This window comes from Erithacus rubecula, assembly GCF_903797595.1.
Source record: "Erithacus rubecula genome assembly, chromosome: 11".
NCBI lineage: Eukaryota > Metazoa > Chordata > Aves > Passeriformes > Muscicapidae > Erithacus > Erithacus rubecula.
Genome location: NC_136663.1, coordinates 7,714,696 through 7,731,259, shown reverse-complemented (window position 1 = coordinate 7,731,259; position 16,564 = coordinate 7,714,696). Strand labels below are relative to the sequence as shown.

General features: G+C 41.2%; 1 protein-coding gene across 1 annotated transcript; it reads right to left on the bottom strand.

Annotated features, from left to right (window-relative positions):
* Nucleotides 1-164: 164 nt before the first annotated feature.
* RFC4 (replication factor C subunit 4) lies at nucleotides 165-12,213 on the bottom strand. The gene is made up of 10 exons (XM_079314893.1): nucleotides 12,005-12,213; nucleotides 11,360-11,438; nucleotides 6,979-7,058; nucleotides 5,686-5,805; nucleotides 4,682-4,825; nucleotides 4,267-4,387; nucleotides 3,698-3,823; nucleotides 2,049-2,129; nucleotides 1,107-1,223; nucleotides 165-369 (listed from the first exon to the last, which is right to left on the bottom strand). Exons 1-10 carry the CDS (start codon nucleotides 12,127-12,129, stop codon nucleotides 283-285), a joined length of 1,080 nt encoding a protein of 359 aa, XP_079171019.1. The 5' UTR covers nucleotides 12,130-12,213; the 3' UTR covers nucleotides 165-282.
* Between the last annotated feature and the right edge of the window lie 4,351 nt (nucleotides 12,214-16,564).

Here is a 16,564-nt window from a genome sequence, read left to right as displayed (position 1 = left end):
GATCCCTTCTGTGTCTGCTTGCAGCTGAAGACTTCAGCATGGATATGCTTGCTTTTGATACATTTGCTTGCATGTGTAAGTATGCAACAATTAACTGCACAGTAAGAGCATTACAGACCCCTCTATTCTTCACCCAGTATAAAAAATTGAATAAAGTATTTCAGGTTTTCCAACTGCAGTGCAGTCCTTTTATTGCAAAAAAGAGTACAAAAGTACACAGGTCCCTGCTGTGAGAGCCCCAGCCACCCCCGGCAGAGAAGGCTGCTGGAGGAATCAGGTGTTCTATGTGAGCTGCTGCATCACAACGGCACAGAGACTCATCAGCTGCAAGAATTCATCAGCACCATCTGCCAGGCATTTGTCCACTTCCTGCAGAGGGAACAGAGAAGGGAAAATCCCCTAAAAATGGCGCCGCTCAAGGTAGCTGTGTCTTGGGGTACAGTGGAGAAGAAGAAATTTGCCAGCTGTTTTCTTAATCACCACAGATTTCTCCAGCAGCCACATCACACCTCCCTCCAACTGGAAGGGGAACCATGAGCTCTCCAGCCTCATCTAATCTCCTACAGGAGGCCACCACATCAAAGTTCTGTACACAAAGGGGTGTGGCACTGGCCCTGCAAGCCCCTGCCAGGAGCATCACTGCAGGGCATCCACAGCACCTGCCTGCAGTGACTTCAGCAAAACTCCACCACAGCTGGCTTTCCTTCTTCATGAAAAATGGACCAAGTTAATGAATCTTCTCTTTTTTTTTTTTTTTGGAAAGGCCTATTTTATGCACCAGAACAAAACTTGCATTTTGCAGCTCCTAAGTTTAAGTGCTGACTTATTCTCATCTTAATTTTCCCTCTTCCTTTATATTAAAAACCCCCAGGACAACCAAACCCACAAACCTCTGATCAATCAATCAATCCACTAGAACAACATAATTCACTTAACTAGATTTCAATATCTTCTCATTAAAGTGCTCAGGACAAAAGTTTGCATTCTACCAAGAAGCATTTAGAATAAAAAAATCATGCACCTCTTGGGAGAGACTGCAAACAAAAATTAATCTGTAGAGATTAATGTGTTTAGGTTTTATTTTTTTTAATTCAAGCTGGACTTACTGCAAGTTTCTCAACTATGGCAGATTTCTGCTTGTCACTGTAATCTTCACTCTCCACAATGGTGTCATGCAGCTGGTTTACAAGCTGAGCAACAGCAAACCCCTCACTGATGAGATTCTGCACAAGGAGAGAGAAAAAAAGAAATAATTCAGCAGCAGAAACATCACAAACTGGAAAGACAATCTTGAAAAATTTTGCCTGGACTGAGAGACTGCACTGTAGTATGGAACTTGTACATTGTAGAAGACAACTGAGCAGCCTGTGCCCAGCCCTGCCCTGCACCCTGCCTGACAGTGACCCAGCCTGAGCACCCAGACAGGCTGCACCAGCAAGGCAGGCACACAGCAGCTCTGTCCAAACGTTCTCCCAGCCTCTGACACTTTACATCTTGGAAATTTTGAGACATTTAAAGTAGTTAACAACCTCCACTGAACCTATCCAAACCTATTCTAAAATTAGGAGGGCTTGGCATCCACAGCATCAGATGGCAGTTTCACAGCCTTCACATTTTAAAGGGCCACCTACTTAGGATTCATTTTCTTCATCTGGTCACTAAAGACAGCTTTTAAAGAAAATCAGTAGTGCCCAGTTACCAAAAGGTGAAGTATTGAGAACAATGGTTAGTGAAGCAATTTAGGGAGGGAGAGAGAAGTTTATAAAAATAGAAATAAGATTCTTTTTCTGTTCAGCTGAACTGATCTACATGACATCAATTTAACCTAGGAGAAAGCCAGAGTCACATTGGTAAGGAAATTTATTTGCAACTTTGACAACTCTTCCTCAGAAGGGAAAAACTGGGAGTCCTGACTGGTAAAAGACACTTCCCAAATGTGCATCCAAACTGCATGAGGCCAAATGTTCTTCAGCAGTAGCTTGGGAACAAAGCATTCACAGGGCCTTGACTGAGAGAAACACCCAGGCTAAGCACTAAGAGAACTCTACCTTTGCCAGTGTTTCCAGTTTCTCAAAGGAACCACTCTGGCAGCCCAACAGCAGTTCATCAATTGTTTCTTTAGGGATGACCTGTAACAAGAAGTGACATTTCTTAATTTCAACTTTCTAAATTTAAAATTGGTGTTGATGCTTACAGTCACAAACTGTTCATGGCAGAGGCCATTTCAGGATTTCATTCCTCTACACACCCATCCACTTCTAGCAAGTAGATGAGAGACCAAATAAATTCTAAAAGTGAGAACTAGACTGTGATATTAAAACAAAAACCTTATCATGACAATAGACTGTTAAAGTCACCTTCCTGAGTCCAACTGCTTATTCAGGACACTGACTAAGAGGAGGACATTCTTCAACAGTTAGATCAGTCAATGCTTTCTGTACCATTCTACACCTAAACAACACAGTAAATAGCTTTTATTTCCAGTAACACAACAATGGCATCCAAAAAAAGCCCAATGCAACAAGATCAGACAATAAATCAGAAGGAAAAAAGTTGACAGATGCCATTATGTCACTCTGTGCAGAGAAGAGCTGACCCTGTCCCCCTTCACTCATTGTCATTCCTTTCAGTTGAGTGTCTGCACACTTCGGTTTCAAAGCTTCTTTATGAAGTTTTCATATTAAGGCCACTCCAGGGTCACAGAAGTTGTGAATGACCAAGAAGTTCAAGTTTTTATGAAGATGTAAATCTGGGTTCCTTTGCTTTAAACAAGCACTATTCATTCAATAACAGAATGTCCTGATTCTCTTTCCTATCATTACAGCCAATTTCTGTCAGGTTTCAGATGTCTGATATCTATTCAGATACCAGCTGGTTTACAGATACACAAAAATGAACCATGACTGCACTGTGAAAATTGTTTAAAATTGTTCTGTAAAACTCTGCACAGTAGCAATTATTTCTGGTTTCATCAAAGTGAGAACCTCCAACCCTTACAATTAGCTACGATGGCAGCACCTTCATGGGAAGTGTGTCCATTATTAAAACCTATTTATTTTTCAGTTCCTCAACTCCTAATCTCACATTTCCTTCTTCAGGGATGTTTTGTTGCTATAGGAACACCTTCACACAAGCTTTATTAAACGTGTTGTCTCTCAGAGGTACAGATTTTCTCCTGTATGTCTTGGTATTACCCATGTCATCCTAGAACAAACCATTGCTGTTTCATTAAAAAGCAGGATCCACACAGATCCTTGTCACTGTCATTGAATATTAAGTTGAAAATAAGCTGCTAATGGAAGTAATTTCCCTGGCTTGCTTCCAAACCAATATTGAAATGATCTGTACTTATGCACACATACATACAGAAAAGCACCAAAAACATTCTAATCTACTCTCCCACACAAAAAAAAAACCTCCACAGTTTGTATTTATGGGCAGATTATTTCAACTTCAGTTTAAATTATAAGACTGTTTTACAGTTTTCCATGATTTACAGAAGTTGCTATAAACCTGCTATGTAGTAAGTGTACAGGACAAGGCAGTCTTTAAAATTCTGGTAGATAGTGCATCATTATCATGCTGCAACACTAGTGAATATAAAACTATTTTTAACCAAACTTTGAGCAATAGCAGATAGAGGTAGGAAAAATGCTTTTCAGAGTAATTCCAGGAGAAACTGTAAGGCACAGCTCACCCCAGCAATTTCAGTGATTATCTTCTCTGTGATCTCTTTCCCACCCATTAGGCGAGTGGCACTTTGAAGAAAAGTAATTGCTTTTCTTAAGTCCCCTTCTGACACCTTCACCAGGTATGATACTGCCTGAAAAATAATGTCAGAAAACGCTAAGTTAAAAGCTTACTGTTAATTAAAATCTAATACACTTTTTTAGCAGTTACTTTAAAACACCAAGTAGCACATAAAGCAATTAGCAGAGCCAAGCACAGTACACAAGTTACAAAACAACCTCTCTACTAACACAAATGTGTGCTGGCAGTTAGAAAAAGAATCACAGTTTAATGCCAGTACACTCAGCAGAGAGCAAAAAGCCCTACAGTTTGGCTTCAGTTTTCTCTGGTGGAAATTTCTCTGGTTTTAGGACGACTTAAAATTCATCTCCTCTATGGAAGGAGAATAAATGAGTTTATGTATTTTATTTCATACAAATGAGCAGCCTGGAAAAGTATGCTGACTTGGCCTCTTTCACTGCCATGCAATTATGCACTGGATTAAGCAGTAAAATTACATGGCAATCAGAAAGTTACCTCATTACTGATTTTCACATGTTCCTTCTCAGAAACATCCAACAGTCTCTGCTGTTGGATACTGTCAGACAAAGGCTTGAAACGGAATTTGGAGCATCGGGATGTTAAAGGTTCAATTATTCTGAAAGAAAGGAAGGAGAGTGGAAAATGAATGTGTGGGTCAAGTTCTCACAGACAAAGCTAACAAAGGCAGAAAAGGTTTAAAATACCTTAAAGTTTAAATAAACCTAAAACTGCAACATTGTTAAAATTAAAAGTGAAATATAATTATTGTTTCAGGCTTGCATGCACATAGAGACATCTCTATTAACTGAAAACTATGAAAATTAGGTATCAGCTTCTAAGCAGGGAAAAAATAAAAAAGAGACTACAGACCAGACAGCAAATACACATAAGCAACAAATTCCAGGTGTACCTGCTGATGTAGTTACAAATAAGACAGAAACGTGTTGTTTTAGATTCTTTTTCCATTGTACGTCTTAAGGCTGCCTGGGCTGCTGAAGTCATGGAGTCTGCTTCATCCAGGATCACAATTTTAAAAGGAGGACACATTTTACCACTGAAAAATTAGAAATCTGTTACTCAGCAGACATGAAATGTACAGACTAAGGGGGAAAAACCAATGAAAAACATAAACAGAAAAATCACTGCAAATAGCAAGTGATATTTTCCTTAAGCATGATGTATCCTTGAAAAATAGAACAGATTCACAGGTTCAATCCTTTTATTTTTAGATTAAAGACTAATATTTGTAATAAAGGTGGGGACTGAATTCCAACAGAAAGACCAACATTTGAATACTGCAGGAGTCCTCTAAAATACATACTCTTCCTGTAAGCTGCTTCTTTTAACACTTCATGTAGCTCTTCTTTCTACAGGTTTCCTAATTCCCTAAAATCCCAAGAATACTCAACAGACTGATTTCAGCACACAATACCATTTTGTGCCAGGCTGTCTTGGCATGCAGTTTCTTCCTGCTACTTTCCACAGTCCATACATATGGCTTGAACTGCACTGGGCTTCCCATCACCTAACACCAGAATTCTTTTAGAAACCAACACTCAAGTCATAGAAATTCCTGCAGATTAGAAAGACTAGGGAAGTGACTTCTGGAACAATTTACCCAAATAAGCTTTTTGTGGTAGCCAGACAATATCTGCAAAGGCAACAAAAAGGCAACAATTGACTTTTCAAACCCAGAAGTCTTGTGGATTTTCACTGTCTGCCTGCAATGCTAACAGCAACAGTAAAAATCCTCCTGGGTTTTCAAACCCCCAATGTGAAATTCCATGAAGTAAAAGCTCAGCCAAAGCACTACGTGTTGCCAACTTCTGGGCACTGCTGAGCCATCATTTCTATTAGAAACAAAAACAACCACATGCTTTGTCCTAAGCAGGAAGGGTTTGATCCAGCACTTACTCTGAACGGCTTCCAGACGCCGTTAGCTGAGCAAAGGCCTTCACTTTTTCCCGAATCACTTGGATCCCACGCTCATCAGAAGCATTTAACTCAAGGACTCTTTGCCGGAATAAATCAGGCCTGCAAAATTTTTATTACAGCATGTTAGCTGCTAACCCTTGTAATGATATGTTATAAAATATAACAACAACCCTTCTGGCTGTTTTGAATGGTAGAGATTATTTTTATCAGCATTACTAAATAACATTGTTAAAAGACAGTTGAGATCATAAAATGTTAAGTATGAATTTCCATTAGGTATTTTTAGACTCTCCTCCCGGGCTGCAGAAAACAATGAAGTATAAAATTACCTCAGTTAACCAGGAAAAAAAAAAAGTAAGAAGTTGGCTTCATACATTCAGAGTACTATATCATAAGCCTTTTTACTTGTATCCTGTGAGCAATGTGAAATAACAAGTAAAATGCCACAATACAGTAACTCACTAGCAGTACTACCAGAATGAAATATCCAGAAAGTATAAGACATGCAGTAATTACCTGCAGTACTATACTCCATTAAAAAAAAAACATCAAAAAGCAAACCAATAATTCACACACTGGACTTTAAATCCTGGGAATTAAAATGGACTCACAATGTGGAGTTGTCTTCCTCCTACTAAAGTAGAACTAGTTCTCTTCAAAAAACAGTGAGTCAAAGATTAAAGAAAATAAATGGGATGGGGGGAAGTATTAAATCCATCATTACATTTGATCATAACATAAAACCACCTTCTCATCCATTTTTTGCTTATAGATCACTAAGTTCACTACTAAAAACTCCCAAGTGTTATGAGTGAGTTAATGAATATGTACATGCTGAATTTTAGTCTGAGTCCTAAATACTACTTTCCAGACACAATTCAATGGTACATAACAGAGAAATTACAAGTCAGACATTTTATGAAGCACTTTGAGATCTATATGTAGCTAATAACTTACTAAATAAGTAATAAAAATTGGAAGTCCTCTACAAAGTTCAGTAAGGCACATGCAAGCTATATCCTTCCCATACTCTTTGTTAGGGCTTTGTTACATGGCTGCCAATCTGAAGTCTATCCTGTTAACAGGAATCAGTGACTTGTGACAGGAAATATGAGAAAGAAATCTTATGTTAGGACTGCATTAGAATATGAAGATATCCCTGAAAAAGTGCTGGGAGCTATCTAAGAGCAGGCCATGACCAGAGGCACTTAATCACATGATTAGGAGACATGTGACTGTTGATTACATTGGAGCAACATGATTCCAGCTTACCCAAACAGCTCTCTAGCAGCTGCTAAAATAGTGGAAGTCTTTCCAGTTCCAGGTGGGCCATAGAACAAGAGATTGGGAAGCTGAAACAGCAAGGCATAATTTGTAAGAAAAACAAATTTATAAAAAATCCACTATTGACAATCTGAACAGAACACACACTATGTATTCCTCACAGTAAATAATGGCAAGTCTTTTCACTTCTAGGTCTCTAAAGGAGAGCAAACAGTTGCTGTTTATAGCACAGCATGAACAAGTTATTTGGAGGAACCATCCCATGTTCTATCCAAACTAACATGCAGTCTATATTTATTTTTATATATACACCCCAGAGCATGTCTGAGATCAAAAGCCTACAGAGCTCACTGTTCTGATTGCAGTGACACCCAAATTTATCCAAGAACAGCCTGGGTAGGAGCAGCAGTGCAGATGAAACCACCCTTTGCTGTCTGAGCTGCCCATCCTCCTTGTGCCTTGTCCAGCCAGGCTGAGGATTCTGTGCTGCCACCAGGAGCCCTGCAGAGAGCACAGGGCAGCTCAGGAACCTGGGCTGCAGCAAGGGCACTGCAGACACTGCACAGCAAATTCCTGCCCCCATCCAAGGGGTTTGCACAGGACACCACTGGCACTTCTTAAAGAAATTAGGTTAATTGATCTTTAAAATATTTAATTAACGACCTCAGCATGAAAAATACAACTGCATTAAAGAGATATGCTGACACAGGAAGATCAAAGCAGTAAAGCAAAGACTGCAGCAATTATTTTAGGATGACATTTAGCAGCACAAAGCAAAAAAAATCTCTCCATTTGAGAACATAACTAAATATCTGCTAAATATCTGAAATTCATTAGATGGAATGAACATAAGCTGGTTTTGTTTTGTCTGTCAGAGGACCAGTACAAACCTGTGTAACATGGTGATCCTAACTGTGCACTTTTAATACAGATGTAAATTATTAATACTAATTGGTAACAAGCTGCACACAGTTCAGGCCACCCTTAGACAAGGATAATGAATCCAAACTGGGAAAAGTGATTAAAGGAGTGAAAAACCTGTTTTATGAGAAGTGACTTTTTGAAGTGTTTGATTTAGTTAGCTCAGCAAAACAAAAGCTGAGAAGGAATATGACTGATCTCCATAAATAATCTGAGCAACACAAAGAACAAAGCTGACATAAACAAAATTTGTATAAGCCATGACTGAATTTTGGCTGAAATCAAGAGGCTTTCCAGCTGACACAGGAGCCATATAGGAGTTTTCTATATTACTATTTCAAGCAATCACTTCTATAAATGATCACATTAAAACTGTTGTCTTTTACAATGGGGGATGTTCCACTTCTACATTCTTAAAAACAAGAATCCAAAAGTTCCCTCCAACCAGCAGCAAAAAGACAAACCTCTCAGTCTGACTTGATTTCTAGCCCCTAATAAGCATTCTATTTTTAAAGAGTCAACTAAAATTAGATTAGAGAATTCTATGCTGAATATAGCATGCAATGCAGACAGAATGGGAACAACAAAACCAAAACCATCCAAAGAGCACAGAAAAATGCAGGAATACACAACCCATAATCAGAAAATGAAACAGAGGTAATCAGTTTGGCAACAAATATCCCATTTTAACAACTAAGACAAGATATAGGGCACAGACTTAACTGTGTATGTGCCCTAAATGCAGAGATAGAAGAATTTCAATCTTCAATCCATTTCTAGTACATAAATTAATTTCAAGTTTTGCCTGCTCTTTCTGCCAATCAATTGTTGCCTGTTTCCCTAATTGCTAATAAGCAAACAGCATCCCCTCCTAACAAATATCTTTTCAAGTTTAGATACCACAATAGTATTATCCCCCTCTATCTTTTATGACAGATCCAGAGTGAAGGAAAGTGTACTGAATGACAGCTGAAAATTCACTAATCTCTATGCTGGGTTGGCACATTGCAAGGGTAGATGTTTGTGAGAAGATACATAATTTCATGCCTCTGTGCTAATTCACACACTACTGTCCTCAAAAAAAAGCATAAGCAGGTACAAAGTTTTAATTAGAATCTGCTTCATAATTCCATTACACCCCAACTTCATCACTGTTTCTGCTTCAACCTCATTTATGCTGGTTTCTCACTGAAGTATTTACACCACTTTTCACCAAGCACAACCTAATCCTTTATGTAACTGTGGCAGTATTTTTAAATAAACTGCAACCTGATCTGGTTATCCATTTTCCATGCTTGCCAGGAGTAAGCAGGATACCTGTAGGCATCCCTCTGCTCATGGGAAAGCTTCCTCATATAGTGCAAATCTCAGCTGCTTTTCCAGCAGTTTCACTACAAGTGAAGATGTAAATTGCAATGATAATTCTACACTCTCTTTTCAGTTATTAGGCTATCATGAAATAAATGAAAAATTAAGGATAACATGACCATTTTCAGTTTCTTTGCCAAAAAACCAGCAACAAAAAGACACTCCTAGCAGACAGAAATCTCCAGTTCAAACCCCCCTGCTGTCCCCAGTTTGTAACAGGATAATGTGTGTTCTCACAGATGGAGGGTTATTGGCTATAGGGTGTTACAAGTCCTGCATTAGTTATAGGGAGTTAAAAGTCCTGCTCCATTTAGCAGCTCCCAAATCAAGGCCCACAAACACAGGCCAATTACAGAGGACTGACCTCCATTTCCAACACTAAGATTTAAATAAAGCACATTACTCAAACCTAAGCATTGTCACAGCTGTTTCTTTGATCTCACCAGATCTCCAAACTCAGTAAGAACCTCTACAGTAACATGTACTTACAGAAGTACTACCCCCCTCAGATTTTCAATTACACTTCTGCCTTTTTGACAGAATGAGTCCTTTCAAGAAACTAATAAAAATGTCTGAATTAAAAAAAAACCCAAATATTTTAGAGGACTTGCATGATTTTGTCCTCAAATGCCTTGCTGAGTTGGGGCAGCTGTGGCAAAATACAGGGCCTCTAACCATAAGCAGGAATTATAATTTGACTTTTCAACTCAGGAGGCCAAAAGTCAAGACAAGTGCACTAGGCTCAGAATCCAAGAAACACTGTTGACCCACAAGCTGTAGGGCTTTAAATAACTGTTGCTCAAAATAGAACTTCCCAACCCATCACCTAAGCAATGTTACACAACTGATATGTCCAGACAGAATAGGTGGCAGCAGATCATTTCTCCTTTGCTGTTAACAGTTCCTTCCTAATTACCTCAACTCTATAAATATGTAATCCAGCAGCATTGCTGTTGAAACACAGATTTCTGGGGTACAACATTATCTGACAAGGTCACATTACAAGAGAATTCTCAAAGCAAATTGAAAATGGAGAAAAACCTGAAGAAAGAAGTGGAAATCTTTTGCAGTCATGTTGTACCAGTTGGATTTAGGCTTCACACAAACAAACAAGGTATGTCTGCTTTTGCAAGCTTTGATTAAATTGTTATTTTCAGAGAGAAACAGATTCATATCACTGGAGGGCAAACCAAAGCTGCAGCCTGTGAAAACAGACAACTTTTGAAGCACAAGTGTGATTGCCCTAGGTGAGGAGAAAAAAAAAAAGTCTCAGTATGTACAAAAGAAGGAATTGTTCAGATTTGAAAAAAAGCAGAGCCATCTCTTGGCTATGTACTATTTCTCCTTTCAGCCCCTTCACTTTCACATCAGCTACCTTGGAAGAAATAAACATCAAACATACCAAATATTTACTAAATTTTTGTTCAAAAGCAAATGCAAGAGTAAACAAATGCAACTACAAATGCTCTGCTCACCTACTCTTATGTCATGCAAGCCAACCCTGCAACTGCCATACTTACCTTTTTCAAGTCAAAGAGACTTACTTGGAAAATTTAAGCCATAAAAGTCTAGGAATCACTATCCAAGAAGTAGACCTGGCACTTATAAATTAAATTTCATTATCCAAAATTTTTAGTGTTTAGCAGTTTCACAAAAGCACTGACAGATCACCAGAAATGTTCAGGAGTGACTGACAATTCAGACTTGTCTATGAAAGAAAAACTTTCTCCTCTGTCTTAAACATTAATATCTCAAGTACTAGTGGAGTAGCAGTGTGGAGATGACAAAAGCTTTTCCAGGTTTGAAACTACTAACAAGAAGTTTACCATTTGAGGTTTTTCAGAAAAATTCTAAACTGACAATTCTACAGTGTTTAGAGGACTGGAAATATAAGAAGCTTTATACATAAATCAAAACAGGATATATCACACAGGATGTATCACAAGGAAGTCACTTAGCCTGTCCATGAAGTACCACTGTAAAAATGGTCACTGCTGAGTCGAAAAAGAGAAATTTTTGTTACCACTGATTCAAGTGTCTACCAAAAAATGCTGATTAGGTGTGTGTTGTCATTACTCACATCTGCACCTTCCAGGGACTTCTTCAGCACAGCTACAACTTCATCCTGGAAGGCAACTTCATCCACATTTTTGGGGCGACTAAATAAAAAGACATTAAATAAAATGGATTAGCTAACAAGGTTTCATAGAAAAGCTGAAATTGAGAAATACAATTTCCCCTTCTGATTACATCAGGTATTGAAGAATTACAGTGAACTTTGTAGTTGAAATCAAAATCATAACAGAAGTCTAATGCCTCTGGTCTGTATTACAGAAGTGATCTAATTCCTCAGGAAGCTGTCTGTCTCTTTCTGTTGTAACACCTGTCTGAGATGCTTTTAAAAGCAGAACTGGAATATTTTACCACTTTGTGATAAAGGCTTCTCAAAAAAGCACAGCATTAAATGCATTTATGCATCAAAACACAGTGATGAAACAGCACTAATTCACATGGCCAATATTTCTGCTCAGTACCAGCCCCAAGGGCACTTTAACACCCCACAGTCCTGTATTTCCCCCACAACAGGGAGAGTTAAGCTGTTCTCCCTGGTGGGAACACCCACACCTGCGATCCCCTTTTGCTGTGCACCAACTACCTCTCTGTACACCCCAAACCAACCCCCGTCCCACGGCCAGCGCCCCCACTGCCCCAGAGCATCCCTTACTATTTCTCCACCCAGGGGATGGGTTTGGTCCTCTTGCCCTCCCCGCTGCTCCCGGCCGCGCTCTTTTCCTTGGCAGAGACGGGCTTGGTGCTGATAGAGGCCGGGCCCTTGAGAAAGGCCTGCATGGTTCTGCCGAGCTGTGCCGGGCCGTGCCGAGCTGTGCCGGGCTGTGCCGAGCCGGGCTGTACCGGGCCGTGCCGTGCTGTGCCGGGCCGTGCCGGGCTGTGCCGAGCCGGGCTATACCGGGCCGTGCCGGGCCGTGCCGGGCTGTGCCAAGCCGGGCTGTACCGGGCCGTGCCGGGCTGTACCGGGCTGTGCCGGGCTGTGCCAAGCCGGGCTGTACCGGGCCGTGCCGGGCCGTGCCGGGCTGTGCCAAGCCGGGCTGTACCGGGCCGTGCCGGGCTGTGCCGGGCCGTGCCGGGCTGTGCCGAGCCGGGCTGTACCGGGCCCGCTCACGGCCCCGTCACCCACAGATCCCCCTCAGGCCCCGCCGGCCTTTCCCGCCAACCCGCCCGCGCACGGAGGCGGGGCCGCTTCCGCCCGCCCAGAGCCAATCACAGGGTGCGGCGCCGCTGACGTCTCGCCGCGCGCGCTCCGGTACCTGAAGGGGCGGGGCTTAGGGGCCAGCGCGCGCACGGGGCGCGGAGCGGGCGGTTCCTCAGGGCGGGCGCGCGCGCCCCCTCACAAATGCGCCTTCCTGCACGTGAAATAAAAAACAAAAAGACGCCCCGAAAAGAACGAGAGCTGCCCGAGAGCAAGCGGGGGAGGGACCTCTCAATGCAGTGGGACCTGCTACGGTCCTGAGGCAGGGCCCGCTCCCTTCCCCTGGCGGGTGAGGTGCCTCTGGGGGCTTTGGAAGCGCCCCCGGCTGAAGTGAAATGAAGGCCGGGAGAGCCTGAGGCTGGCCAGGCCTGTCCTGGGCCCGACATTTGTGCATTTGTGGGGTCGGTGCAAATCTGCTCCGGCCCTCGCTGCTGCCGTGCGAGCAGCTCCCCCAGGTGTGCAGGCTCGGGGTTATTGGTGCTGGAGTGAAGTGAAAATGAATCCTTTGTGTTTTTTGTGTTTTCCCATTATTTCTAGTGACATCCATCACAGCTAAGCCAGGGAAAAAGTGAATTCAGGAGTGTGATTGATATGACAGATCCCTTCAAATGGTGAAAAAACATCCTGGTAGATGTGGCAGTCGTGATGAACGCCCACATTTCCATGTGCTGGGTGGCTGTAGCTTCTACTCCCAATTACACACCAGCTTTGTGGCTAAAAAAAATGGAAGTATTTCTGCTGCCAGCAGCTGGGTATTGTGTGGCTGCAGATGTTCTGCATCACTGTTTTCCCTTGGCTGCTCCTGGGCACGAGACACAGACAGAGTGGCCTGGGAAGCTGCAATAGTGATCCCCCAGAATAGACCCTGTGGATGTGAAAGAGACTGGGAATGGTCTCCATGGCAACAGAAGAACAGCCTTTGCAAAAGGAGATGTAGGAAAAAAATGTAGGCTGAAAATACATAAATCTGTCAGTGAGTCAACCCTGCAATTCTTGTCTGGGCAATTTTAAATAAGTTGTTTCCTCTCATCTAGCATTATTCTATTGAAGAATGAAATCCAGATTGTAGTCTTAGCAAGAAATGCCCACACATATAATTACTGAAGTTGTTTTGTTCTAGATGAAAATGCAAATTTTTTTTTTCCCACTGTGATTATATTTGGTACTTCCAAGTCATAGTAACAAATGATTTCTGAAATCTTTCTGCAGGTTCTTTCTGCAACTGTAAAAATTGCTGTCTTTTTGAAGCTTTGTTCTATTTGCTGGTCTCTATTCAATCTGCTTTTTTTTAATGGGGCCACCTCAAATTTTGTCAACTCTGGATGAGCCTGAGGTTCAATTCAGCAGTAGAATTGTCCTTCTATGTTAACTAAACTTCATAACACAACTTTTTAGTTTCATTACCTTAAGAAAAGTTAAAAATTCCAGAAAGGAATAATGAAGCCCAAGCTTTTCTTTCTTGCTCCTTGTTTTTTTCTCTCTCTCCCTCATAAATATAAGGACTGAAAATTATGTTTCCTCTATTTGGTTGAATTGCATTCACTCTCCATCTTAACTCAGTTACCATGTCCTCTCATTTGCTTCTCTCTAGCATTTTCCATGGGAAAGTTTGTGTTTTACACCAGCCTAGTCAGTGACAAGAACAGTTTAATAATTGAAACAAAGTAAAATATAAATAAGATACAAGAAATATAGCAATAATAATGTAAGGGAGAAAGTGAGAAATGAAATCCCAGATTCACAACAAGTGATTCACACAAACCTGACTGGTGCCCAGCCCATCCCTGGGCAGTGGTCAGCCCCTCCTGGGCAGTTCCCCCTGTTTATACACTGGGCAAGACCTTCTATGGCATGGAATATCCCTTTGGCCAGTTCAGGTCAGCTGTCCCAGCCATGCTCCTTCCCAGTTTTTTTGTGCCCTTCCTCACTAGCAGAACATGGGACACTATAAATTCATTGACTTGGGGTAACACTACTTGGCTACAACCAAACCATTAGTTTCATATCAGCATTATTCTCACACTGAATCCAAAACACAACATTGTACCAGCTTCTAAGGAGAAAACCAGATCTATCCCAGCTGAAATCAGGACACCAGACTTATGTGAGCCATTTGCAGATGTACAGCCACAGAATGAGGGTTCAAGAGCTCATCTGACAGAAAACCAATGTGTCAGGGGCTAGTGACAGCAGGGCAGGAGAGCTGATTAGGGGGAGGACATTTGTCTTTATAAGTTACTCTGCCTGCTGCCCTGGAGACCTCCCCATGCCTCCATCAATCTTCCCCCCATCCCCCCCTAGATATAAAAACTAGGACAGCATTTGTCTCAGCTCTGGTAACTGTGAGATATGATCACAGTGTAAAGTCATGGCTAAGGTGGATACTGCAAATAGGAAAGTATCCATTGCTTCTCAAGACTCAGGAATCAGAGGCCTGAAACTGAACCATCAAGCTTCAGATTTAAAACCAAAAGAAGTAGCTTTTTTCACACAATGCATATTTAAATTGCAAGTCTTGTTGCTATCAAACTTAATGGCCATCAAAATTATAAGTAGATTAAAAAATAGCTAGACAGATTCCTGAAGAAATAGAGTATTAAATATTATCAGTCATATGCAGACTTAAGCTCAGAAAGTCTCTGACCAGAGATCACTGCAATCTGACAGGGAAATACTGGAGAGGGATAATCTCTTTAAGTGGCCTGTTACATGCACTCTTTCCTGAGGGTATATTAATGGTCCTGCTCACAGATGGGTCACTGTCCCAGCCTGTGTCAGGACAGATGTTCTGGAGCACAGAAAGTGAATGATTAATGTAAATGACGGGGACAAAAAGGTTGTGATTAGGAAGAAAGACAGGAAGAGGAGCAGAGAATTTTGCTAAAACTAGTGTTGTGTCTTCAGTGGCCTCTTTTTCTTCAGAATGGATTTTACAAGGAGCTGTGCTCCTTTACAAGTAGCTGAAACAGCATCTGAGGCAAAGCAGGTCAGGCTTAGCAGAGTTTGGGTGAGAGGCTAAGTGTGAGGATAGAGCCTCAGGCTTTTCCAGGGGAGCTGTGTGTGGAGAAAAGGTGTTCTGCAAGTTTTGGCAGAGAAGCCCAGATTTGTCACAGGAGCTGACCGAGAGACCAGTGGGAAGCTGAGAACAGCAGAGAAGCACTAGCACTGTGACTCTCTTAAAAGTCAAGGAAAAACACTCTTGGCTGAGGTGTTCCAAATAGAATAAAAGTAAGAAAACTTAAAATACGGAGTGCTATTTTGCTTTACTATGTGACAGATGTTCCGGAAAGGAAGCAGCACTCTATGTGCCTCCTTTGTGTGTGAATCAAAGAGGTGCCTGAGTCACTGAACAGTTTCTTCTACTAATGGAAATGTGCTGCAGATCTGAGCCAGTCAGAAGTAGTGACAGTGTAATTACCTTTCCCAATTGTGCCAAAAGTGTTCTAGTTCTTCCCAGCAAGTAACAGAGCTGCAGCCTTTGATATGAGGATCAGTCAGTCTAGAGACAAAAGGGGAAAGGGGTATGATACCAAAGTAGTACAAAAGTTTTCGAAGAAAGAAACCTGGTAAAGGGTTTCTAAACTTGTCTCTTATTCCATCAGCCTGCCTATTTTTCTGTAAGGAAATGTCTTCAGATGCACTCTGTATACCTGAAGGTTGTCATCTTATTCTGGAAGGAGATTTTAATGAAAAACTAAAATATAAGTGAGTCTGTAAAGGTTGTGTAGGACTGGGAAAATGGAAATAATCAAGGCAGTGAAGAAGATAGGCTAGTTTCAGGGATGGATCTCATTTTAATTCACAACAGCCCTTCGGACTCAGTTGGCTGAGTGTTTTCCAGTGACAGAAGGAAGATGTATTGCTAGATAAGATGAAAAAGAAGAAAAGATTTTTTTTTCCCTGTGAGGATTTCCCCATATACTGGTCAGGCCATAGAGTCTTATAAACATTTTTTGTTAGCAGTGTGCAATTTACTGCTCATTAAAATTGCTTACAATGCTTTGGCCTCAGATGTTT

What these genes read in the sequence shown, in the direction of transcription:
- RFC4 (XM_079314893.1), bottom strand. Translation starts at nt 12,129, where the DNA reads ATGCAGGCCTTTCTCAAGGGCCCGGCCTCTATCAGCACCAAGCCCGTC. An exon ending in ATCCCCTGGGTGGAGAAATA is followed by an intron (nt 11,439 to 12,004) that starts GTAAGGGATGCT and finishes CTTTTTATTTAG; the next exon opens with TCGCCCCAAAAATGTGGATG. An exon ending in GCGTCTGGAAGCCGTTCAGA is followed by an intron (nt 4,826 to 5,685) that starts GTAAGTGCTGGA and finishes CTAATTTTTCAG; the next exon opens with TGGTAAAATGTGTCCTCCTT.